At 42.9% G+C, this 25336-nt stretch overlaps 1 protein-coding gene across 6 annotated transcripts in view; it reads right to left on the minus strand.

Moving 5' to 3' along the window:
- Positions 1–25336, minus strand: part of ZFP64 (ZFP64 zinc finger protein) — a 99638-nt gene that overhangs the window by 63154 nt on the left and 11148 nt on the right. For 3 of the 6 annotated variants that reach the window (XM_023626765.2, XM_023626764.2, XM_070247054.1), the window contains 4 exons: positions 19549–19710; positions 18382–18444; positions 14611–14862; positions 6985–8837 (listed from right to left, as the gene is read on the minus strand). In XM_023626765.2, coding sequence (XP_023482533.2) covers positions 7555–8837; positions 14611–14862; positions 18382–18444; positions 19549–19710 — 1760 coding nt within the window. In that variant the 3' untranslated portion in view covers positions 6985–7554. Of the gene's footprint in view, positions 1–6984; positions 8838–14610; positions 14863–18381; positions 18445–19548; positions 19711–25336 lie in introns of those variants that run through there. The other 3 variants (XR_011430699.1, XM_070247053.1, XM_001488519.7) reach the window with 1 other exon arrangement.

Below are 25336 nucleotides of genomic sequence, written 5' to 3' on the forward strand. Positions count from 1 at the left end.
ATTTTGTTGCCGAGAATTAGATGAAATGAACAACAAAAAATTTTCAAGATTAATAATGTTTTCTATTTTTAAGTCCCTCCCTCTATTCTGGAAGCTTCAGGGACTGATTCTCTCAACTGATTGGCCGAGGCGAGAGACCTCCCCAATTTTTTTCCTGGTAACACTGCCATTTGGTCTCAACTTTGCTGGTCACTGGATCTAGGGCATCCAAGAATTGGATCAGATCAGTCTATCTCCACTAGAATAGAATTTAAAGATTCCTGAAGAGAAAAGAATCCTATGTTCAAAGGTATCACTGATCTGCCAAGAGAAAAGAAATACTACTGTACCCTTTCTGAGGAGTATACGCAAGAAATTACTCTAACTGAATAAAGATAAAATCAGAGTAAAGATGTGAAATAGGGGAAGAAGAAGCGTATAAGAGATTATGGTAAACGATGAATGTTGTAATCTTGGGTTCAGTCTAAATGGGTGATGGTAATTTGGGAATTATAAAGTACGAGACATAATATAGGGCAAAAGATCACAAAAGCCTGGAAATAAACTCGTGAGCTCTCTCTGCAAAACTCAGGATTTGGGGAGGGAGGGGTGTAGAAAGAGATGAGGTCCAAGTCGTCCTCTTACGTGGGGGGAGATTTAACGGAAGGTTGGGGCACAGTTAATATTTCTATTTGATGTAGCAATAGAGAAATGTAAAAGTAATTGTTAAATCTGGAGAGTAACGATTAGCAGAATGGAGACATACAGAAGAACTTTCGAGAGCAAAGGGAAAAGTTGGAAAAGGAGAAAGTCACAAAGTTTAATAAGTGGCAAATATTAAGACAGAAGCACCTAATACTAAGTATTTGTTATTATGATAAATGCACACATTTGAATTCTTCTACCAAAGACAGAGAAGCTGGTAAAGAAAGACATTAAGCAACAGAGTAAGCAAAGATAAACCAGGCAAATGTAATAAAATTTAAAATAGGACATAGAACATTGTTATGAGACAAAGGGTAATTTAAGGTCAAAAGCTATTAAATGGAAAGAACAGGTGTATAAAATGTAAAACTGACAAAGAACATATAATAGCCACAAACTTATATTCATCAAACAACATATGGCAAAATATAATTGAACAAAACACCCTAGTAATTTAAGAAAAGCTTGATAAAAAGGCACAATGATAGTGAGAGGTTTAAAAATACTTCTTTCAAAGTTTATCAAGTAGACAAAAACTACGAGAGGTTTCAAAGAAGGGAGTAACAAAGTCAACATGCTCGATTCATAGATATCCATCAGGCATTTCAAAAACTGGTCAGGTACATGCCATGAAGAAAACTAATAAATTATAAAAAGCGTATTATTTTACAGGTCACATTCTCAGACCAAAACCCATGAATATCAGAAACCAAAAATCAAAATTAGTTTCACAAATTGTAACTACTTGAAAAATAAGAAACGTATATATAACTTTATATAACCCTCAGATTCTATCTTCCCACCCACCAAACCAACCCACCCACTGTAACCTGAAACCTGAAATAACCATAAACCTGAAATAACAAAGCATGTAGAAATTTATCAAAGAAGCACATTTTATATAAAAATCTATAGGAATATGGATGTCATGAAAATGTTTGAAAGACTCTGAAATAGGCAAAAAAGAATCCTGAGTGTCCTGGCAGTTCCCAGCTCTGGGTTATCTGATTCTAGAGGAGTGAGTGCCTTTCATTGTTTTTGAGATATTTTACAACTTTGTGAGTTATGGAAACATATAATAACGCAAATAGCTTGTCCACAGGAATGCAAACAGACTTCATCTGGTGGAATGTAACTGATTATTGCCCTGGAGATACTGACCCGTTTTGCATGTCTGTAAATTCATTTCAGCATTCCTGATTGCCTGTGTAAGTATGCATTCGTTGAATTCTCCTCAAACCTGTAGTAACATCTTACTGATCCTCATTACATAATGAGTTAAATAAAATCTCTAACACATGTTCATTTTACATTTGTAGGACAGTCACAGTTTTAACTTTTTAAAAAATTCTATTTTGAGCCAGCTCTGATGGTCCAGTGGTTAAGGTTTGGCATGCTCTCCTTTGGCAGCCTGGGTTTGGTTCTCGGGCATGGAACCACACCCCTCGTCTATAGTAGCCATGCTGTGGTGGTGGCTCGCACAGAAAAACTAGAAGGACTCACAACTAGAATATACAACTATGTACTGGGGCTTTGGGGAGAAAAAAAGAGAGAGGAGGATTGGCAACAGATGTTAGTTCAGGGCGAATCTTATCCAGCAAAAAAAAGTTATCTTTTAACATAGGTGAGCTTAGAATGGAAAATAGATGCATTACATTCATTTATTATTAAAGGCTGAAAATAAGTAAACACAGGAAATCAGAATCACAAGATAAACAGAAAGAAAAGCAGGGGAAAGAATAAAGATGAAAGACAAAAGCTGAAATGAATAAAATGGAAGGGGGTAGAGGAGGAATAAATAAAAGGAAAAGCTTTACTTTTATTTTTATGCAAATGATAACAAAGATAAACTCTTAGCAAACTACCTAAGAAGAAGACTGAAAATACAACCCCCCCCCAAAAACCAACAGTAATAAGAAAATTACTAATTACTAATTAGTATCACTAATTACTACTAAGAAAACGCCAAAGATTTTAAAATAATATTAGGAGAATGTTAAATAGCATTATAGGGTTACAGATTTGAAAATTTAGAGGGAAATGAATGATTTTTTTCTTTTGTAAAATATAAATTACCAAAATTGATCCAAATGAGATCTAAAAGATGAACAGACTGGGAATTACAGAAAAAATTGGAAAGTTTGTTAAAGATGTTCATCAGCCCAGATAATAAACAGATACTTCCTGAGATACTCAAATTATTGCTGGTCTCTGAAAAAGAAGGAAAGAGCCCCAATTTACTTTCAGAGTAGTATAACCTAAAATGAACAAAGAGGCAAAAATCAGACAGAGCACAAAAAAAACTAGAGATCAATTGCACTTATGCAGATAGGTGTAAAAATGTCAAATAAATTACTAGTAAATGAGATCCAGCAAAGTATTCGAAGAATTATCCACACGACCAAGAAGGTTTGCTTCCGGAACGCAGGGTGATTCAGTGCCAGGCTATGTCCTACCCTAATTCACCACATCAGCATGGTGAGGTGCAAAACCCAAATAGTTAACGTCGAAAGATACTTGATAAAATTCAGCAACCCACTCAGATAAAAACTCTAAGTAAAAACTAGAGGAGAAGAAAATGACCTAAGAACTATAAAAACCACCCCTCAAAGGAGCAGTGCACATCACATGAACTTGGGAAATTCTAAAGTCATTCAAATTAACATCAGAGATGCAATGAGGATGCAGCTGGATCAACCATCGTTTGCAGGCTCCAGCTAATGCAGTTGGACAAGAAAACAAACTAAGAGTATAAATACTGCAGGGGAAGAGAGAAAACAACCTGGCAATGAGACGGCTGTATCATAACCAGCATAAATCAAGTTCATCAGAGACCAAGAGTTTCTAATATACACTTATTGTCAATTAACAAGAATTTTTCACTAAGGTAGTCCAATATACACAAATATACAAATAGAGCTATTCTTTGTGATTGCAACAAATAACTGTTTTAAAATGGAAAAAATCTTATTTATAATTACAATAAAATTACATCATAAAATATAGGCCTTATATAATAAGAATAGATTATATATGAAGAAAACTATATAATTTTATCAAATAATGTTTACAACAGGATTTGAATAAAGGTTTTTGGGTGGAAGGTTTAACAGTTTTAAAAAAACATTCTTTTTATAAGTTCATATATCACATTGATGCAATTTTAATCAAAATCCTCAAAAGATTTTCTTTTTGGAGGAGGATAACATGACAGTTCATTTGGAAAAATGAATATCTAAGAATTGCTAAGAAAATTTTGGAAAAGAATAGCTGGGGGAAACTTTGTAAGTCTAAAGGATACAAAAGCTTAGCTTAATGCTAATATAATAAAATATGTGATGCTGGCAAACCAGAGAAGCTAGAAAGATCAGTGGGACAAAACAGAGATTCCAGAAATCGATCCAAGTATATTTGGGAACTTCATCTAAAGGTGAAATTAGGATTTCAGTTTGGAGGAAAATAATATGTTATGTAACAAATGGCCCTGGTCTATGTGGGCAGGCAAACTCTGGTATCACACATATGTAAATATGAATTCTTGCTGCAGTAAGACGCTAACTAAAAAGAAACAAACAATAAAAATATTAAAGAAAAAAACCTATCTCAGGGGAAGAGGGGACTTCCCTAGAAAACACAGGAGCTACAAATGAAGCAACAGAAGAAACCGACTGCATAAAAAGAGTTGTTTTCACGTGGTAAAGCACCACAAGGAAAGTGAAAAGACAAATGACAGGAAGGGAGGAAACTCAGCAACAGGTGACAGACATGGCGTTCATATCCCCAAGTTCCCAACAACCCAAGGAGAAAAATAAGGGAGTATGAGTTAAAGGTTCATAGACGAGAACAATGCAAATGATCAACAAGTCTATGCAGAGATGCCACAGAGATGCAGATCAAAACACCACCTAGGGAAACGCACAAAGAGCAGATAAATCATTTCACTCATCAGATTGACAAAACTTCAAAGATTGATAATACCCAGGAATGGCAAGAGTTGGAGCCCCCACCAAAGATGAGGCTACCATTTTGAAAAAGTGATCTGAGTCTATGCAAGTACAAACTATGGAAACGTTGAAATGCCGAAAGCACAGCCGAATATGAGGAATTATGTAAGACGTTGACTGCGGCAGTCTGTCATGGTAAACAAACACAAAAGCAACCTAAATATGCATGAATAGGGTGATGGTTGATAAAGCTTGGCATATTCATACTACTACTTTTTGCTTAAAAAGTTAGGGATAGCCGTACTGCCCCACAGCACTGTTAATAAACGGGATAAGAGCAAGTTGCAGAGAAATGGACATAGTGTGACACATCTACTACAAAAATAGGAAAAAAGCCCTGTCCGTGCTGTCTTTGGAATCTATGTATGTTGGTATGAACACAGGGACAATTAATATTACTTACCTTGGGTGGGGTTAGGATAGGAAGGGCTGAAGACTACTGACGTGCTTTTTGTATAATTCTGTAAACAGTTTATTGCAAGGAACAAGTTTTGCTGTTGTAGTTTGTAAAGACAAAAATCCAAATATGCACAGCGTGTATGTATATGCATGACTGTGTATGCACGTGTCTATGTAGATAGGGAGGGCGGCAGCTAGGTGGAGATATAAAATACAAAAAGAAATACAGCATATAAAAAGTATGCCCAATTCAACCCCAACCGTATAACTGGAGTGGAAAACATTCATACATAAGCACAGGAGAAGAGATTAGAAGGACGCCTATTCAAAGTGGCTACAATGTTTACACTGGGTAGTAAAATTGTTAGTGCCTTCAATTCTTTCTTAATATGTTTCCCATTATTTTCTACCTTGAATACACATTACATTCATAATCAGGAAAAAAATCCTTTCAAAGTTGAAAAGGAGGGCACTCTGGGAAGAAAGATGTAGAAAACAGGTTTGTGACAATAGAAGTTCCCCAGCTAAAATGCAGTCGCTGAAGAGTTTCCTAAAGAGCTACAAGCAATAATTCTAAAGCAATGAAATTATTAAAATACTAACATACACACACTGTAAGCCTTTTCAATTTCTTACCAAACCATAGTTAATGGCTCATTATTACTAATGCCGATATGGAAATAAAGAAATCCTGGCAAAGAAAACACAGCGAGTTATCAGACTTGTATTCAAACATTAAGGGTCAAAGAAAGGCGACAAAGCCGAGTTGTAACTCTTCATCTATTTCTTAAAGGAAGTGGACTCTCCATTTCCGGCAGGCAACCCTCAAGGTTTCCAGCATCACCATCTTGTATATTTCCTTGGTTTGTTATTACTGTAAAAAAGTGAAAAATCATGGGGCCAGCCAGGTGGTGCAGCAGTTAAGTTCGCACGTTCCGCTTTGGTGGCCCAGGGTTTGCCGGTTCGGATCCCGGGTGCCACAGCCATGCTGTGGTAGGCGTCCCACATATAAAGTAGAGGAAGATGGGCATGGATGTTAGCTCAGGGCCAGTCTTTCTCAGCAAAAAGAGGAGGATTGGCAGCAGATGTTAGCTCAGGGCTAATCTTCCACACAAAAAAAAGTGAAAATCATGTATTTATGTGAAAGGGAGCTGATCTGCATGAGAATTTTAATTAAATAAGTTTGCATTAGGGAAGAATAAAAGTGGTGGCAACTCTGGTAAAAATGTATCTCTATGTTCTCATAACATTTTAAATATGCTTCTTTCACAAGAGTAACCTCCCCTCCTCACCAATCGTTGCTGACCCTGTGAGAGCAGGTTTCACTCACTCATGATTTATTAAGAGCCCAGCACGAGTTGAAGATCAGGCCAGAGGCTGGAAATCAGAGCGATTAGGACTCTAGCTCATGTCTTCGGGTATAAACGGGTAATTCTAGTGCGCTCTCTGGCGCCACCTACTGATAAAACAGCATTTCAATTCAAAACAACAAAATTTTAATTTCCATCTTTTCAATATAGCCTATGCTTTGGAAAAACCTAGGTGCTTTTCCAGTCGCACTCGTCTGGACCCTGGGATTGCACATATATTAATATAAAACAATGGCATCCTAGGACACCCTGTCCTAAAGGTGCGCAGGAACTTGCATCATATTTGCATCCAAACAGAAATGTCAGGTTCGTGAGTCTGAAGTTTCAAAATGAAAACAACTGTTGGGTCACTTCAGGCGCCACACATACGGAGTTGTTGACTGTTAACGAGGTAAGTCGTTTGTATAATATTTGAGTGAGGACTAAAAACCTTTGCTTCTCCAAGTTCTCTTGAATTATATGATAATTCACACCCCCTCCATCCCAAATTATATCATGACTGTAAAGAATCATTAACATTCAGTATATTGTAGTCATGTAACAATTTATTAGGAAACCTTTCCATTTTTGCTTATTAGCACTACACATTTTCATGGGGGGTCAAATATCCATGTAACATTATGTAGAAAATGGTCCTTCGTGCCAATAGGTTTGTATCCACGTACGAAAACACGAATACCCGAAACTGGGGGGCATTTCAGAATGGGGACTGAAAGAGGCTGGGAAGTACCATCTGCTACACAAATTGAATGAGGTGGGAAAAACCTTTATTATAAGAGTTGCAAAATCAAGTTGGAAACAAACAAATGTAGTCACTACTCAACGCATTTAATTCCAGACCCTCATGGGAATCATCTTGGTAATGTTTAAGATTCTACAACAGTTATAACGTGGCGGGTCAGAGGTGGTCTCAAAGTTATTACAGCGTTAAAAAATTAGAGTAAGCAGTATAAAATTACAATTTATTACGGGGTGGGGGGTGGACAACGGCTCACGACAGTCCTTAAAAAACATTAAGAGCAAACCTCTTAGAGAATTCTATTTATGATCTCTTTTTTGTCACTCCTTTTTTCCCCTGTCTTTTGCTTTTTTAAGTACTAGTCTGGTATAGAATCTGCTGGACAGAGCAAAGTTGGGTGGGCTCCTCCTTGAATGATGGAGTAAGTCTGCTTGGGTAATTCTTGCTGGGAAGAAGAGGAAAATATAGGCGGAGCGGTGGCGGCCACGGCAAGGTTCTGGCCTCCGTCACTCACCACGGTCACCTCAGCTGTCCCCTCCTGAATCAGAGCGTTAAGGCCTTCAAAGTCAGTGCAAGTAATACCCGAACTGGTGATGAAAGTCTGGCTGCCAGAGCCTTCCTGGGGGCCCCCCGGGGCTGTGGGGATGAGAGTCTGGTGCACAGTGGCTCCGTCAGTCTGGTCATGAGTGGTCAGCAGGACAGCTGGCTGGGTCATCGCGCCTGCCTGGCTTGGACACCCAGAGGACTGAGGAGAGGCGATGAGATTGACCGGGCGCAAGATCTGCAGCCGGCCGTTCCCTGGGAGTTCCTCCGGGTTCTGAGCCACCAACGCGGGTGGTACGATGTTCACCGCAGCAGCCGCAGCCTGGACGATGGTGTTCGCCTGGGGCACTTGATGCCCCACGATGATTTTGACTCTCCCCTCGCTGAACTGGGGCACTTGGCTGGGCTGGAGGGGTACCTGGAGGTGCCCCACAGTGAGGGGCGCGGTGGGCTGCTTGCTGGGGTCGATCTGAAACTGTAGGACGGTCACATCCGAGTTCTTATTCTCATTGTACTCACTGTGCTGCCTCTTGTGGCTGCGGAGCGAGTCCTCCCGCATGAACGAGGCATCGCACGTGTCACAGTGGAAAGTCTTCTTGGCGTCCAGCTTGGCTACCTGCCGGCTGCTCTGTCGGCCCGTGTCTTTCCTCTCCAAGGCCTCGTTCTTGACCATGTCCCCGTGGAACTTCTTCATGTGCTTGCTCAGGTTGCTGGGCTGCTTGGTGTCGAAGCTGCAGTAATTACACTTGAAGGGGCGGTCGGTGCAATGGATGCGCTCGTGGATGCGCAGGGCGGCCTTGCTGGAGCAGGAGTAGCTACACTCGGAGCACTTCTCGGGGTGCTCCGACTGGTGCACCCGGCTGTGCTTGCGGAGGGTGGCTTTGCTGTCACCCAGGAAGTCGCAGTGCGGACACTTGAAGTTATTCCCGCTGTGCTTGATGCGGATGTGCGACTTGAGGTTTCCCTTCATGGTGCAGCGGACATTGCAGAACTCGCACTTGAAAGGCTTCTCCCCCGAGTGCACGCGCATGTGCCTTTTCAAGTCCGAGCTGATTTTGAACTTGGCGCTACAGAGCCAGCACTGGAAGGGGGCGTCCCCTGTCAACACAAGGTGAGTTTCCATAAGAACAGGCAGGCAACAATCACAGCGGATCCCCCCGAAGCACACACCAGAAAATCGCTTAAACCAAGGCAGGCGGGTGGAGACCTTCTAAATGCAGCTCCTAGGAGCCCCTGGGAGGAAGAAAAGGGGGGTCGGGGGCTTCTCTTCTTTCCCCAAACCTAAACCGCCACCACGTGCTTCTGGTGCGCCACCACCGTTACAAAACCCAGAAGAAAAACGGAGCCTGAAAAGAGCTATTTAATTGTCCCAGTGAAAATAAGATCTGTGAATCTACTTAGTATATTCTTTAAAACAATCAAGCTATCGTTCATAGAGTTAATGTGCCCACTCTGCTAGTTAATCGTTCACCGTTGTACAGTTTTGCATAATCCGTTGATTTTGATTGAGTTACGTGTTGTAACAGATTGAAGGACACATGTTGCCATCAGTCAACTTCATGCTCACTCATCAGAATATTCTTTTTACAATGATTGAAACGCCCAGCTTATACTTCATGCAGATTTTTATTAATAAAGACGTGTTTATTGCACAGAATGTATTTATCCTTCACTGCCAGCTGCGTTCTTTACTTGTGAAGTTACAAAATCCAGCTGCTTTTGATTTTGTTTTTTAAAACTCATATTCACTGACAGATGAGCAGGGAAAGTGAAATTGCAAACATCTGACTGGACGTGATATTCCAAATAGGATTCGTCAGTGACTGGCAAGTCCAGATTATCTAAGGCACTGAGAGTTCAAGCAAATTGGTGACCCCGCCCATTTTAATATTGCTTAACCAACAGAGTAACAGCAGCTAACATTCTTCAGTTGCTTCTGGGATGGCAGGCGCTCTGCTGAGCACTCCGCAAGAATGGTCTCATTTGATGCTCCCAACATTCCCACCAGGTGGGTACTATTATCAATATTGTTCTAGACACTATTGTACAAATGAGGAGTCTGACGCCTAGAGAGACGACATAACTTGCTCCTGGTCACCCAGTAGTATGTGGCAGAGCTTGGATTCCAAGCCAGGCTGACTCCAAAGCTGGTATTCTCAGATGCTGCATAATTAGCTGTTCATGTGACCGATGTTCACTTTCTTAGGCCATAAACTCAAGAGTGGGATTGTGATCCGGCTTTCTGGTATAAGGCCGACAACACCACCATGTGCTGCTTGATAAATGCAATTAAAGATGGCAGGGAACAAATTTAACAAGCCTCTAGAAAACGGAGAAGCCCAAACCCAATGCTTTGTATGACTAAACACCACTGAGATTATGCAGACTAAACTAAACTAAACTCCAGAACAAGGAATGGGAAGCTATAGCCTGTGGGCCCACAGCCTGTTTTTGTAAATAAAGTTTTACCAGAATACAGCCACGCCCATTTGTTCCTATGTTGTTTATGGTTGCTGTCACAATACAAGTGCAGAGGTGAGCAATCGTGACAGAGGCTGTATGGCCCGTGAAGCCTAAAATATTTGCTATCTGGCCCTTTACAGAAAGTTTGCTAACTTCTGCCTTAGACTGTTGTTCTTAACCCTTTTTTATGCCACTGACCCCTTTTTCCTGGTTTCGTGAAACCCATGGAAACTTTCTCAGGATACTGTATAAATGCACAAAGTGAACTAAACTAAAATTCAACAGGAATACAAAGGAAACCAATTATATGGAAAGAGTTGCTAAAACATTAAAAGAAAAAGATTTGTGCTATGGCAACGTGTGCTGGATTCATGCGTTAAATAACAAGATCTCACGGCGGGTCGGTCACTACAATCGTTTCTAAATCGAGAAGAGCGTAGAGGATATTTTGATCTCGCTGCAACAACTGTTAGGAAAAGATCTGTGATTCCTCCTGGCGACGTGTTCACAGGCACTGTTAGCAGATGGGCTGCCTATTTTCATAAGGGGAAGGACACACCACATTTCAGTACCGGTTAGTGAAAATGAAGACGTAACTGTCCTCCCGTCCAAGTTCATGGACCTCCTAAATTCTATTCAGCGATCCCTGGGTGGAGGTGTCTATGGACCCAGAGTAAGAGTCTCTGCTCCAGAACGAACGTCCTACTAGGTTTTCCAGTTACAGCCCTGCCCAAATTAGCGACAAATTTTTTGCTCCTGTTAGCAATCAGCAGAGGTAAAACCCAGAAACACCAGATAACCAATCTCAGAGCTGAGGTGCAGAGCTTAACAACACTTTCTGACATGAAAGCCAAGGGTTTTAAATCCTTTCATCATCACCTTTTTTTTCCCTTTAATCATATATTTACTTTTTTTTCTTTGAGGAAGATTAGCCCTGAGCCAACATCTGTCGCCAGTCCTCCTCTTTTTGCTGAGGAAGATTGGCCCTGAGCTAACATCTGTGCCTGTCTTGCTCTATTTTGTATGTGGGACACTGCCTCATCATGGCTTGATGAGCCGTGTGTAGGTCTGCAGCCAGGATCTGAACCCATGAACCCTGGGCCGCTGAAGTGGAGCATGTGGACTTACCTACTATGCCACTGGGCTGGCCCCTAGTTACTTCTTAAATGAGGCATACTGGTCAGTAACAGTATCTGTCCAAAGCTAACGACTATGTTCGTTTCTGCCCGCCGATCCCCAGTGTCCAGTACATAGTGGGGAGTTAATGAATGTTGTTGAATGAATAAGTGACTGATAAATATTTAAGCTGACAGATCTTTCTTGGGTTTAGGTTGCTCCTAAGACAACTGACCATGTAGCTGTCGATGGAAGGGCAAAACCAAGATCCTATTAATTTTACTGTTTGTAAAATTTTATAAGCGCCATGCCACAATTTATACAAGGGAAACGAACATTCAATGGAGACGATGCATAAGGGGAACATGTTTAAATTTTTAGAAAATGCACCTTTTCCAGACCAATTTAAGGATGCTGCTATAAATGGTAAGTTTATCCTTACGAGTCAAAATGATTCTCAACACCTTTCATGAATGAATCCCTCAGCTACTCTATCTTATGCCGTGGGACATTTCCAAAGAAAATCAGTTGGGCATCAGTTATGCCAATGTCTTAACTTGCTGTAGGAGATTACAAAAATGTCCCCAAATATCCCCACTTCCCATCCCTCCGTGAAGCCATGGCCTCTGCCATGTATGTGATTAGGTATGCTCTCCTGACAGGGGCGGAATGACCTGCCATGACCCCCGCTAATAGACTCAATTGTGTCATTGGATTTGGCTGATGGTATGTTAAGTAGACGTGATACAAGTAATGGCTTGAAATGGACTTGTGCCTTGGGATTGCTCACTTGTGCCTCTGTCATCCAACGCCATGAGACGGTCAAGCCCGGCCTAGCCCACTGGTCCCAGGAGGAGGATGACAGATACGTGGAGCAATGCTGGATTACCTCAGCCAAGGCTCGTGCACGGCCAGCCCACAGCTGGCAGACCCTCAGACTTGTAAGTGAGCCCAGCCAAGAGCAGCAGAGCTGCACAGACGACAACAAGCTGATCCCCAATGCGTGAACAGAAAAGGCATCTTGTTGTATCCACTGAGGTCTTGTGGGGGGTTTTGTTACATTGCATTATTGTGACAATAGATAACTGATACAGATACTGGTATCTAGGAGTGAGGTGCTGCCATAACAGAAAACTGAAATACGTAGCTTTGGCTTTAGGATGTGTTAGGAGGTAGAGGCTGGAAAAACGGCAATTCACACTATTTAATGGCAAACAATTGGTAAAACTATCTCCTGCAGTAACTCAGAAGACTGAAAACATATCTACTGAATTTTGGATTTGAGCATACAGATTAATTCCGGACAGAACGGTGGAAGTCTTACAAGCTGCATATGATAAAAGTACGACAAGAAAGAGACAAACTAAAAATAAAACTGACCATTTTCTAAGCGGAATTCAGAGAGAATATAGAAAATCAAAGATGTGCTGGCTTGGATAAAGATTCTCATCTCCACCAGCAAAAGGTTTTCAAAGTAAGACAAAAGCCTGGGGACAAAGATCATATTCAGGGAACTGGTCTCAGAGGGAAAACTGAATGAGAAATGAGGGGTGTGAATGTAAGGCTTTGTTAAAATCTCCAAAAGAATTAAGCTGGTGCCAAGTAGGTTTTCTCAGCTGGACAAGGTTCCTAGGAGTCTCAAAGGATTCGACCCACAGAAAGTTATAGGCTGAAAGTGCCTGTAGTTGGGTTTAGGGGAGAGGCAAGTCTCCAAAAGAATTGCAGGTGTGGCTGTTGGCACATTGACACACAGGAAACTCACCAAGTTTTTGAGATAGCTCTACCAGCAAAGCTGTCACCAGCCTAGATTAAAACAAAATCTAAAAAGATCCCCAACGTTCAGTAGGCAGGAAGCAGGTGAAGAAAGTTTCTCAGAGGTACATTTTCCAGTCCTTTTCAGAAGTGGCTAAGGACGGTGAAGGAAAGCATGCTCCCGTGGACAGAGTCAAGAACCAGGGAGCTGAGGCAAGGCCTAATCAAGAAATATTCGCTGTCTCCAACATGGGGGGACCTGGGAACCTCTGCCCAAAGGGAGTTCAGAAATCTGTGGACCAGTGACTGCCAAGTGTCTCCCTTTCAAATACCAGGATTATCATAACGATCCTGGCTCTGTTTCCTCACTGTACGTTGGGAGTGTGGGGATGAACAATCTGTCTTTTTACTTTAGGGGTCTCTAGGTCAAGAGAAGCAATATCCAGACCTGATGGAGATCACAGGACCCTGGTCTTTAAGCCTGAGCCTATGATTGGATGAGCCTTGTGGGGGTCTTAGGAGGTGGTGAATGCATTTTGCATATCAGAGAGATGTGAATAATGGTGGGGTAAACTATGGTTATTTGCAAAAATGGCCCCAATTCTTTACCCCTCCTCGTATCTCTTGCCTTGCCGTGTAACCTTGCGGTGACCTCACACTGTTGGTGAGCTCAGCCCCATCCCTTCACACCAGGCCCACCCATATAACTTGCTTTAGCCAAGGGGATGTTTGCAGACTTAATGCGAGCAGAGGCTTGAAATGGGCTTACACACTGGGGCACGCTTGCTTGTACCTCTGCCACTGTCATGAGAAGGGCAAGCATAGGGTAGCCCAGTGGTCCCAGAAGGAGGATGAGAAATACGTGGAGCAGAGCCAGACTGCCTGAGCCAAGGCCACTGGCCAGCCAGGAGATCCCTAGCCAAGCTCAGTGGAGACCCAGCCTTCCCCATATATAGGATTAAGCCCAGCCAAGATCAACGGAGTGTCCAGCCACCCCCCTGCTGACCCGAAATATGTGAACAATAAATGCTTATTATAATATGCCACTGAGGTTTTGTGGTGGATGTTACACAGCATCATTGCATCAATAGCTAACTGATATACTTGCCAAAAGAAAAATATACATAATTTGTTGAGTTACCTACTCTGCTGAGTTTTTCGATCAAGCTCTCCCATGCTGAACTAATCAAATTATACTTTAAAAATGGCTGAAAGGCCTAACCGTACATTATGGAGAAATTTATTAAAAATGCATTGTTTGCATGTCTATTTCATTTAGCGCACCACCTGGATTACATACCTCAGCAGTGCCAAAGTTATAAAGTTACGCAAGATATATGTAAAGTTATAAACTTGATGTTTTTTTCCTATTTTACTGAGAAAGGTACTTCTGGGCAGATGAAAAGCAAAACGGCAAACAATGGGATGACCAAACGCCCCCAGTTCATTTACTTGCGTTGTGACTAAACGCTTTAAGGTGCTTATGATTTAAGCACTAGGAAATGGGGAGCACAGAGTGAGAGCGATGCGAGGGACTGACCTGTGTGGGATCGGAGGTGGACGGTGAGCTGGCTGGAGTTGCGGCTGGCGTAGGGGCAGATCTGGCACTTGAAGGGCCGCTCGTCGGAGTGTATCCGCAGGTGCTTGTTGAGGCTGCTGCTGTCGGCAGCCGCGTAGTCGCAGGTCTTACACTTGTAGGGCTTCACACCCGTGTGGCACCGCATGTGGGTCTTCAGCTTGTCCTTCCGGCTAAAGCACTTGCCACAGACTTCACACTTGTGGGGTTTGTCTCCTTCAAACACGCACACAGATGGGATCAGGAAACAAGAGTTAAAAAGAAGAACACTTATTTCCCACTGCCTTGTGAAAAGAGTAATACACAATCACCAAAGGCTATTTAGATGGATGACTGGCAAAGAGCTAACAGCCTGGGAGAGGGGGAGTTTATTTTTCTGTTTTGCTTACTGGTGTTTTCTTATTTTTCCTGCAATGAGTATGAATTCTTTATTAATTAAAAATAGAAGGCAACTCAAAAATTTTAAAGTACAGCTAAGTACAATAAGAAACTGCTCATTGTGTCTTGTATCCGTTCCCTCCTTTTTCCTTTTCACAACAGACTCGCCCTAAAGCTCAGAATCCCTAAGTTTTAGGAGGGCTCGTGGCTGAGCTGCTAAAGATGGCATTTCTCAGCCTCACTTGCAGCGAGGTGATTCTGCGATGAAGTGCTCGTCAAGGAAATGGCGAGAAGGTCAGTGTGTCCCTCTTGGAAAGGAAACTGCTTGCCTTCTACTTTTTCTCTTTCCCTCCTTCTCAACAGCTGTAAACCCAAGGTGTGGGGGTGGACAGGCAGGAGAGGGCATCGCACCTGCAGATGGTGGAGGACGTCAGATGACGTACTGTAATGACACAGACGAGACTTAAGTCCCGGCACGATCTCATCGACAGAGCCACTTTCTTGCTCCAGACCACCTGCTCCCCTCTGAACAGGTGTGTGAGAGAGACAGAAGCTCCACCTGGTCTGAGCTGGGGTTTGGGTTTCTTTCTTACAGCACCATAACCTGTACCTCACTGACACACATCACGACTTGCCACCCAGGAACAACTGCTAATATTTTGATGGACATTTTTCCAATTATTTTTGTGTTTGTGTACTTTTTTTGGTACAAAAACTATGTTGGCTAACATCAAATTAAACACTTCGCCTTTGAAAGGCACTGTGCCTATGAATGACTTTATTGAATTCTCTCCACAACTGGGATTAGAACCCAGATGGTCTTGCTTTCTAAGCCAAATGCACCACTGTTTCTCCACTGACTACTTTCTTTCACAAAATAATTAAAATATATTTTTTTCTTTTTTTAGTGAGGAAGATTGGCTCTGAGCTAACATCTGTTGCCAATCTTTCTCTTTTTGCTTGAGGAAGATTGGCCCTGAGCTAACATCTGTGCCAATCTTCCTCTATTTTGTATATGGGATGCCACCACAGCATGGCTTAATGAGTGGTGTGTAGGTCCACATCCAGGATCTGAATCAGCGAACCCTGGGCCACTGAAGCAGAGCGTGTGAACTTAACCACCACACCACTGGGCCAGCCCCACAAAGTAATTTTGATCATCTTTTCACATCATTAAATATCTGTAACGTGATTTTTAAGGCTGAAGTATTTCACTGTATGAATGTACCATAAATTAACCAATTCCCTACTTGGCCATTGAACAGAATGAAATAGATATGCACACACTGATGTGGAAAGATGTCCAACAGTAAATGGAAAAAAGCAAGTCGCAGTGCATACAATATTAACTTAATAAGAAATGGAAAAAGCAAACTGTGTGTTTTTAGGCCTGGTATGGGCTTGCCAGAATTTAAGAATGAGACACAGTAGACTACTAAGATTGGTGACTTCTGGGCATAGATTAAGAAGGAAGTGGTCTGCGAGTCAGAATTTTCACTTTTCACTTTATATATCAAATACGTATTTTGGCCAAATCCTAAATAGCCAAGCGCTAATATCAACTGTCAGCCAAAGTTGATCACTATCATTATAGGATAAACATCTGGCATTTAAGACTACATCTAAAAGTGTATTAAAGATTATAATTCTTCACAAAAAATTTTTTTTTGAGGAAGATTAGCCCTGAGATAACATCTGCCACCAATCCTCCTCTTTTTGCTGAAGATTAGCCCTGAGCTAACATATATGTCCATCTTCCTTTATTTTTGATATGTGGGAAGTCTGCCACAGCATGGCTTGATTAGCGGTGCACAGGTCCACACCCGGGGTCGGAACCGGTGAACCCCAGGCCGCCAAAGCAGAATGTACAAACTTAACTGCTGTACCACCGGGCCGGCCCCAAAAGATTATAATTTTAATATTAAAAATGTTAGTAGTCAAATTTAAAAATCCACGAACAAGAATTTCTCAGTATTGTCAGCTGCCAAATAGCTCCCGTGGTCGCCATCCTGTGTATTTAAAACACTGAGCTGATGCTGGATGATGGTGAAGCGGGATGGTTTTCGGTGAGCTCTGCTGGTAAAGAGCCCTATTGTTGTTGCTGTCCTGGGGTCACACCCTTCTCTCGGAAAGTAACTAAGGGAAGGACACCCTCCTGTCAACTGTCCACTGGAAGATGATGGAGACGCTGTGGTTATCCAGAAACTAGCTACAAATGCAAGCTTGGCCAACTGTGTGTAGAAGATGCTTTCGGAAGATTTGCAGAAGTGGACTTAAGGTCATTGTCCTCACTAATATTTTTATAATGGTTCCCAATCATCATTAATAATTACAGCACTTTACTCTTGCAATGATCAAAATGCTACGCTTGACGGATGGAACTTCAACAGATGAAACCCACACGGAGAGATCCACTGCTTGTTACATCAAGAATGCTTACCAGGACTTGAAACTTAATAACCTAATAGTTCGATAATTAGAGTAAATCCAAATGACACGCCACTGTGAGGCTGAACAGATATGATGATCCCCTGCAAGAAGGCGGTCACTGGCCACGGCCAAGGAATATACGAGATAACTGTGGGGCAGTTCACCTTCCGAAGGCTGGGGCTAAAGAGCAGGCTTTGGGCCATCAGTGATGCCCAAGGCAAATTTCAGTGTGTCCCCACCTTAGACACGTTTATACTCTTTGAATTTACACGTCTGTATCATTTAAATGATGAGGTTCTAACATTTTGTTAAAAATAGTCTAAAAGCAATTCCTTCTCCATGCAGAAAATCTGAGAGACATAAAAATACTATACTAAAGAAAATCAAAATCACTGGAAATAATCACATTCTTCATTTTCCATACATTAATCCTTTTCTCTCTTTAAAAAGAAAGTATTTATTTATTAAATTTCCCCTTCACAATTGCAAAAATAACGCACACTCACTATATCCAATGATACGATGGAAAGACACAGACAAGTTACTCTTCTTTCCCCTTCTTCCTCTTTCCCAAGCATTACACACATTCACACGCACGCACACATTTATAGGATCATCTCCTCAAAATGTGGAGAATATGGCATCTAAATTTTACCTAATCCTGGCACATTAATCGGCTGCTGTAGCAGTCCACATTTCCACTAGCAAATTTGCTCCTATGTGTCCCAGCACTAGATTTTATTGCTTTATGCATCTTCTGCCAAAATCATGTGTAGAAACAACATCTTGTTTTTACTGAATTTGTATTTGTATTCCCGTGACAGCCAGTGAGGTTCTGTGTCGCATGATGTGTCTGACGTGTCTGGATCCCCAGCTCCCAGCACAGAGCCTGTGTTTGGGCACGTGTGCCAAAGAAATGTTACTTACCTGTGTGAATTTTTAAATGACGCTCCATGTCCTTCATGCCATAGGCAGTCTTGAACTGGCAACCTTGGAAAGGCAAGGAAAGATTAATTGCAAAGGGAAACACAGTACCTTGAGAGTGAAGAAACCTGGCAGAAAGTTCCTTACTCACACGATGAAAGTTAACCCCACGGGAACAGGACAAATAGCCATCCCGTGCCTCCTGATACGATGCACCACGAAGGACACAACATCCCTCGGTGCTTCCTGCCCAAATGGCATAACCTAAACCTAACCACGAGGAAACATCAGACAAACCCACACTGAGGCAGATTTTACAAAATAACTGACCTGTACTTTTCAAAAATGTCAAGATCATGAAAGACAAAAGTTTAGGATTAAAGGAAACTAAAGACACAGGAAAACTAAATACAATGTGTGATCATGGATTGGTTCCTCAATTGGGGAGAAAATGTTTTTCTTTTGATATAAAGGACATTAGTGAGACACTTGGTAAAATTTTCATAAGATCAGTAGGTGTGATAATAGTGTGTAAATTTTAATTTCCTGGTTTGGATGATTGTACCGTGGTCTTACAAAAGAACCTCCTTGTTTCTAGAAAATACACACTGAGATATTTATGAGTAAAAGGACATCACGTCTGTAACTTGCTCTAAAACTAGGGAAAAATATATGTATGCATAGAAAGAACAATGAAGCAAATGTGGTAATATGCTAACATTTGGGAAATTTAGATGACGGGTGTACAGGAATTTTTGTATTCTTTTTGCAACTTTTCTGTAAGTCTGAAATTACTTCCAAATAAAAAGTTTTTTTTAAATGAAAGGAAAAATCTTTCTGAATATCTTCCTAAGCTAGAAACAGGAAAGAAAATTCACAAAACCCTGCAGTTCTCACAAGTCCCATGTCAAAGGCCTGTGGCTATACAGGTCGTGGAGCCCACAGGTGTGGTGAGTAGGGGGAGGGAGGCAGAGGGAGAGGGAGAGAGAGGGAGAGAGAGAGACAGAGAGAGACAGAGGGACAGAGAGGTGATGATGTAAATGCTGTGGGGCTTTGATTTTTAAGTCGGGCGGTTTAGGGCACATCGACGTCAGAAATTCATGAGTTAGGGCCCTGGAACCTGCTAAATGTCACATCCTCTACACACGTAGTACACAATGCTGCCTTTACCTGGATAGCAACAGTTAAGCCTTTTCTGAGCAGGTGGGGCCGTGGGCTTTTTGGCACGTGACTTGGCAGGGAGAGAGATGACAGTGGCTGTCTGGTTTTCATTGCTTTCCGTGGGCAGATAAGTTTGATAGCCATGTTCAAAAACAAATTCTGGAGCTGAAACTAAAAGATATGAGGATGATTAAATTTTCATAATATGAACACCCAGCAACTATTCCCTTTGTCTATCTTCCTTTATAGAGAATGAACCTGCTAGATTGCTTTCCCAGTTTCCCTTGCTGTTTAGGAGGGATCATGTGACCCCGTTCTAGCCAATGAAACACTAGAGAACATCTGCTGGGAGGTGTCTGCAAAAGCTTTTCTCCCTGATTTAAAAAACAAAACTGAGGGCAGAAAGAGAGGCAGTTGAGGAAAGCTCATTCTTGCTGCCCTGGTTACCCCACTTCCTGTCTTTGGACATGCTGGAGTGAGGATATGATGCCTGGATCTGTGGCAGCCATTCTGTAACCGTAAGGGGAGAGCAAGAAAATCAGATGTTGACGTAGCGCTCTGAAACCATCCAAATCTAGATTTACTGAATAAACAAAAAAAGTCCCTATCCTTTACGCCACATAGGCTTTCTAATTTCAGTCAAATGTTGGGTACTTTCATAAGCTTTATCACAAAATCCTAACCAACTAGAAAGAAACTGATCAAAGGAATTCCGGGCAAAACTACAAGTACTCTCTAAAGACACAAGTACTCTTTACAACAAGTACTCCTAAAAAAATTCTCATACTCTCACTGAAGTTTTAAGGAAAAAAGAAAAAAGAGACCAAACATCTTTATCATCTTTATCTTTGTCATTATAAAAGATAAAATAGGCAGTCTCAAATTTCTTTTTTCCGCTTATAAAAAATGTTGTGACTACTTTGTTAATTAAGTTTATGGTTTGGGGTTTGGAAATATTTTCTTTCTTCCTTTATGACATGTAATTTGTCACATGGAAATTTGGCTTCAAACAAGGAGTAAATTGACCGACGGGCTTGTTCATTGGGCGAATGTGTTTGAGACCCACTGTCATATCCTGTTTCCCAAACTTCAGACACTGAGGCACCACCCTCGACATTTTGGCCCTTGTATTTACAGAATATACTTACGTCAGCACAAACCTAACATCACTACCTATTTTGGTTCTGACCGAAGCAGGAATATTCATGTCACAGGTTGAGGTGCTAGTTATATTTTCTCTTAACAACGAATATTATCCTTCTTTGATTCTAAGATGTTATTGATTGTAAGATGCACCATTATTTTATGTACAATCAATTCAAAAAGCTGCCAATTAAACACATTATGATGCAATGCTTTCGTATTCCATAGATATTTTATATATATTGATATTCCTTAGAAATTTTACATTTATCGAACGAGCTCTTTTAGACTTCTTTGGACATTTGACAGGAAACCCAGGCTCCTGACCTCCTCCTCTTGGGTACCTCTGGCAGCGACAGCATCATTCTGATGCATGTCGCAGAACCCCTGGTCCTACCAGCATTTGCTTAGAGTAAACTCATGGGTTCAGTTTTTCTCAATTGAAATATGCAGAGGGAAGTTAAGCGGCTTTTGTTTCATGTCAGCCAGCAGATTCTGACAAACTGATGTTTCTTCTTCACCCCAAGTCTCTCTGAGGCGTGAGTCAGCCACACGTGCCTGTTGTTGAGATGTTTTCATCTGCTCTCTGGGATTCAGCTATTGCTCCTGCTTCCACTGCTCTGCTCGGTCCTCAGTGTGGTCCCCGGCCAGCTGCACTAGACCTACCCAGGAATGTGCTGCAAACGCAAACTCTTGGGCCCCACCTGAGGCTAGTGAATCAGAAACTGGTGGACCCAGCGATCTGTGCTCTAACGAGCCCCCAGGTGATTCTGGGACATGTTCAAGCTTAGGAACCACTAGCTGGACCATCCTTTCCACACATCGCAGCGGTGAAACCAAACCCAGCTTTGTCCAATTGAAGGAATCCGTCTTTCTCGGTTGTTGCTTTGCAAGGACTGGAGCTGTTCCTCCAACAACAAACATCTGCTTCATGAATATCAAACTGACCCCCCGCTGCTGTCTCAGGTCTTTCTGGTCACATTTACTCTTCACCTTCAGCCTGAATCATCAGGCAGTATCTTGGGAGATGTTTTCAACAGCAATTAAACTCAATACATGGAGTTCCAAAAGTGCACATGCCTCTGCTCAAGGTATGCTCAAGACAAAAATGTGATCAACGGCGGTCATGTTGACAGGTACGCAAAGGCAACTGTTTTGTGACTGCCTGTTGGCTGACAGCAATCCCACTGATTTGAAGATGCACCTCCATCCATGTTAAAATGTATCTTCAAATTGATATGAGTCCAGGTGCAGCCACTTACTCTGTGCCTGACCTCAGGCCAGTTACATAGGCTCTCTGAGCCTCAGTTCCCTCACCTGTAAGTGGGGATAATCACCTTACCCACTTCATGAGGTTGTTGCAAAGTTTAATGAGAGAATCAGTAGCCCAGGATGTGGCCGTGGTCCAGTCTTCATAAATGTTAGCTACCACAGTTGAAGAGAACTGGGCACTGGGTACCAGACTCAACAGGAATGATCAACTGTCCTTGTTGGCCTGGGACTGAGGAGTTAGCCAGGACATAGGTCGTTCAGTGCTAAAACTAGGATGACTGGTCATGCTCTCATGACTTCCCAACTTTCTGGTCTTTTTTTTTTTTTTTTTTTGCTGAGGAAGATTAGCCCTGAGCTAACATCTGTGCCAATCTTCCTCCACTTTATATGTGGATCGCTGCCACAGCATGGCTGATGGGCAGTGTAGGTCCGTGCTCTGGATCGGAATCCACAAACCTGGGCTGCTGAAGCCGAGCATACAGAACTCAACCACTAGGCCACGGGGCCAGCCCCAACTGCTCTACAACTTTTTGAACAAAAAGAAGGCTGGAAGGCACTGGAGTAGGAGATTGTGGGAACGGGTAGGCCCTCGCTACAGCTGAGCTTGTGAAGTCCTCCCGGGAGGTCAGTGTGGCCCTGCATCCTCCTGAGCCCGTGATGTCCCACCCTCCAGGAGACGGGCTGGGCTTCCTCTCCTAACCGCCCACCTGTCCCTCCACCAGGACCCTCAGCATCTGTGTCATGGGAAGTCCCAGTAGAGAGGAAACAATGGAGTACTCCGGATATTAACCCCTTCCAGAAACATGGTTTGCCAATATTTCCTTCTGTTCCGTAGGCTGCCTTTTCCTTCTGTTGTTTCCTTTGATGCACAGGAGTGGGACGTGGTCCCGTTGGTCTATTTTTGCCTTGGTTGCCTGTGATCTTGGTGTCTTGGGGAGGTGGCAGGAAGCAATGAGAGACAGGCACCCAACTGTAGGGACTGTTGTGGGGGTGGGGCTAGTCACACACAACGTGAGTCACCCCAAGTAGATGGCTCTTAGGCCACAAAGGGGTTGCCCAAGAGCTTGGGCTCTTAAGTCTTGTCTCCTTGAGCCTCAGTTTCCTCACCTGGAGAATGGGGACAATTTCCATTCCTGTCTCCTAGGACTGTTGTGAGGACTAGAGATCAGGCGTGTAAAACTGCTATTGCAGTTGTCATTACTCATTGGTTTAGTCAGCAAAGTACTTATTAAGCACCTCCTGTGTGCCAGGCACTGGAAACACATCAGTGACACCCTGCCTCCATGGAGCCGACACTCTAGTTGGCATGGTGCAGCTAAATATATCCTCTACAGCTAATATAAATATATAGCTAAATGCTACGGAGAAAATAAAGCAGGGAAGGGCACAGAGAGCGCTGGGGGGCATGCAATTTCAAGCAGGCTGATGGGGTGGCCTCAGTGAGAAGGGGTCATTTCACTAGAGAAGGTGGACACACATAATTATTAAGAGTATTCTGTTGCAGGCGTCTGGCATTTAACAGCCACTAAAGGGGCCTGGGGCATCGTCACCCAGTCTTGTTGAAGGCCCCTGGCTGGCGTTATGAGGGTCGTGCCCTCCCTGCCCTCCCCCACACTCGGCTTCCTTCCAGGATCCCCTGACAACAGCGAGACCTGCAGATACCCCAGGGAAAGCCTTGAGGCCTTGATCACCGCGGGGCTGCCTCAGCCCCTTGGGGTGTTTGACCTGATGCTGGAGTGGCCCCTCATTCCCAGATGTGTTTGTGTGTGTGTGTGTGGGTGTATAGTCAGACTGACCTGGGACTAACTTCTGTCTCCCCGGCTTGCTAGCTATGAGGCCTTGACCAAGTCACTTCTCTGCTCATCAGCTCTTTCCTAGTAAAATGGGGATGTGATCAGTGACTTCCGAGCTGAGCTGGGCACACGGTTAGTGCTGGACAGCTCTCAGCCGGCATTACAGTAATTATACACAATAACGGATGTATTCATCAGTCCATCTTCAGATTTGACATAACGAGTGGCATCGGCCTTGGGGATATGAGTGCCCAGCAGAAGTGAAGGCAGCAGAGACAACCCCGGGCAGCCCAGATCCGCAGAGGTGGGACAACTCAGCCTCAGGTGGGAGCTGCTTCTGGTAGAGGACCACTTGCCCCTGTGAAGAACGTTCTCTAGGCGCTCTCTTCACTGAGGGTGTAGCAAGGGCCGCTGCTTTAGGTGGGGGTCTCATCTCTAACTCTACACAAGAGCCCAGCGCCATCCCTCCTTGGCCCTGGCTGTTGAACTCAAGTGCCATGTTTAGTGAGGCTCCCCCCGGCCGCAGCTCGCAGCCTCACACACCTGTTGCGGGCTTTCGCTTCTGTTTTTCTGCTCCTGGGGATTTCCCCCGCTCTCGTGGGTGTCCAGGTGTGCACCCGAGAGCCTGTCTGTTGCCTTCAGCCTGGTCTGCAGCAGCAGCAGCAACTCAGGGGGTCAGTTTCTCAGTCACTACGTGGCTTAAAATGCACGTCTGTTACCCAAGTTTCAGAGAGAACCCAAAGCTTGCTCTGAGGTTGGTACCCACGGGAGTCTCACACTGTGGGGCTCACACGGACCAACCACAGCTCCTTTACCCCAAGACTGCCCTGACCCTCTTTGCCTCTCCCTTCTCTTCTTCAATTTAAAAGCTCCATTTTTTAAATCCTTTTCTTTTCGCAATCAAAAAATGTATTGTTTTTTCAAAAGGAAAGTAAACACTAATAGTAGAAAATCTAAGGAGTACAGAAAAATGTAGAGAAAAAAGCTGCCCAATGCTGACACCACAGGGCAATATCCACCCATGCATCGTATGCTCATTATATACTGTACTTTTTCTCTGAACCACTCATCTCTGCTGTGATTAAATAATTATTTGGGAAATTATTTAATGCCCATCCTCTCCTCCGTTTGGCTGGATGGGCCCCGTGGAGACAGATGCCTGATTCTCTGCATCTCTGGCCCTGAGCACCTGACACAGAACTTGGCAAAGGGCAGGGGCTCTCAGAACAGTTGTTGAATCAACGATGGAGGACATGGCTAACACATTGTTTGAATGCAGAGTTTTAAAAGTATAAAACTGGGATCATGGCTTCAATCAGTTTCTATTCTCCTTTTTGGTTAAAAAGTTTTACCATGTTAAGGCAGTCTGCCATGTTATCTTTCATCCAAAACACAATTTCTACCAGCTGCAGAATATTCCTCTATTTTGGCTGTCACACAGTTAACCAGCCCCATTTCTTTGTCATTGAGTTGGTTTCTAAGTATTTACTTTCATAAGTAATACCTACCCAGAATTTTTAACGTATCTCTAGTTTCTTTGGATACCGTCCTCTAAGCTGAAGAATTCGTCAGAATGGCGTGGTCATTTT

This window comes from Equus caballus, chromosome 22 (assembly GCF_041296265.1).
Source record: "Equus caballus isolate H_3958 breed thoroughbred chromosome 22, TB-T2T, whole genome shotgun sequence".
Taxonomy (NCBI): domain Eukaryota; kingdom Metazoa; phylum Chordata; class Mammalia; order Perissodactyla; family Equidae; genus Equus; species Equus caballus.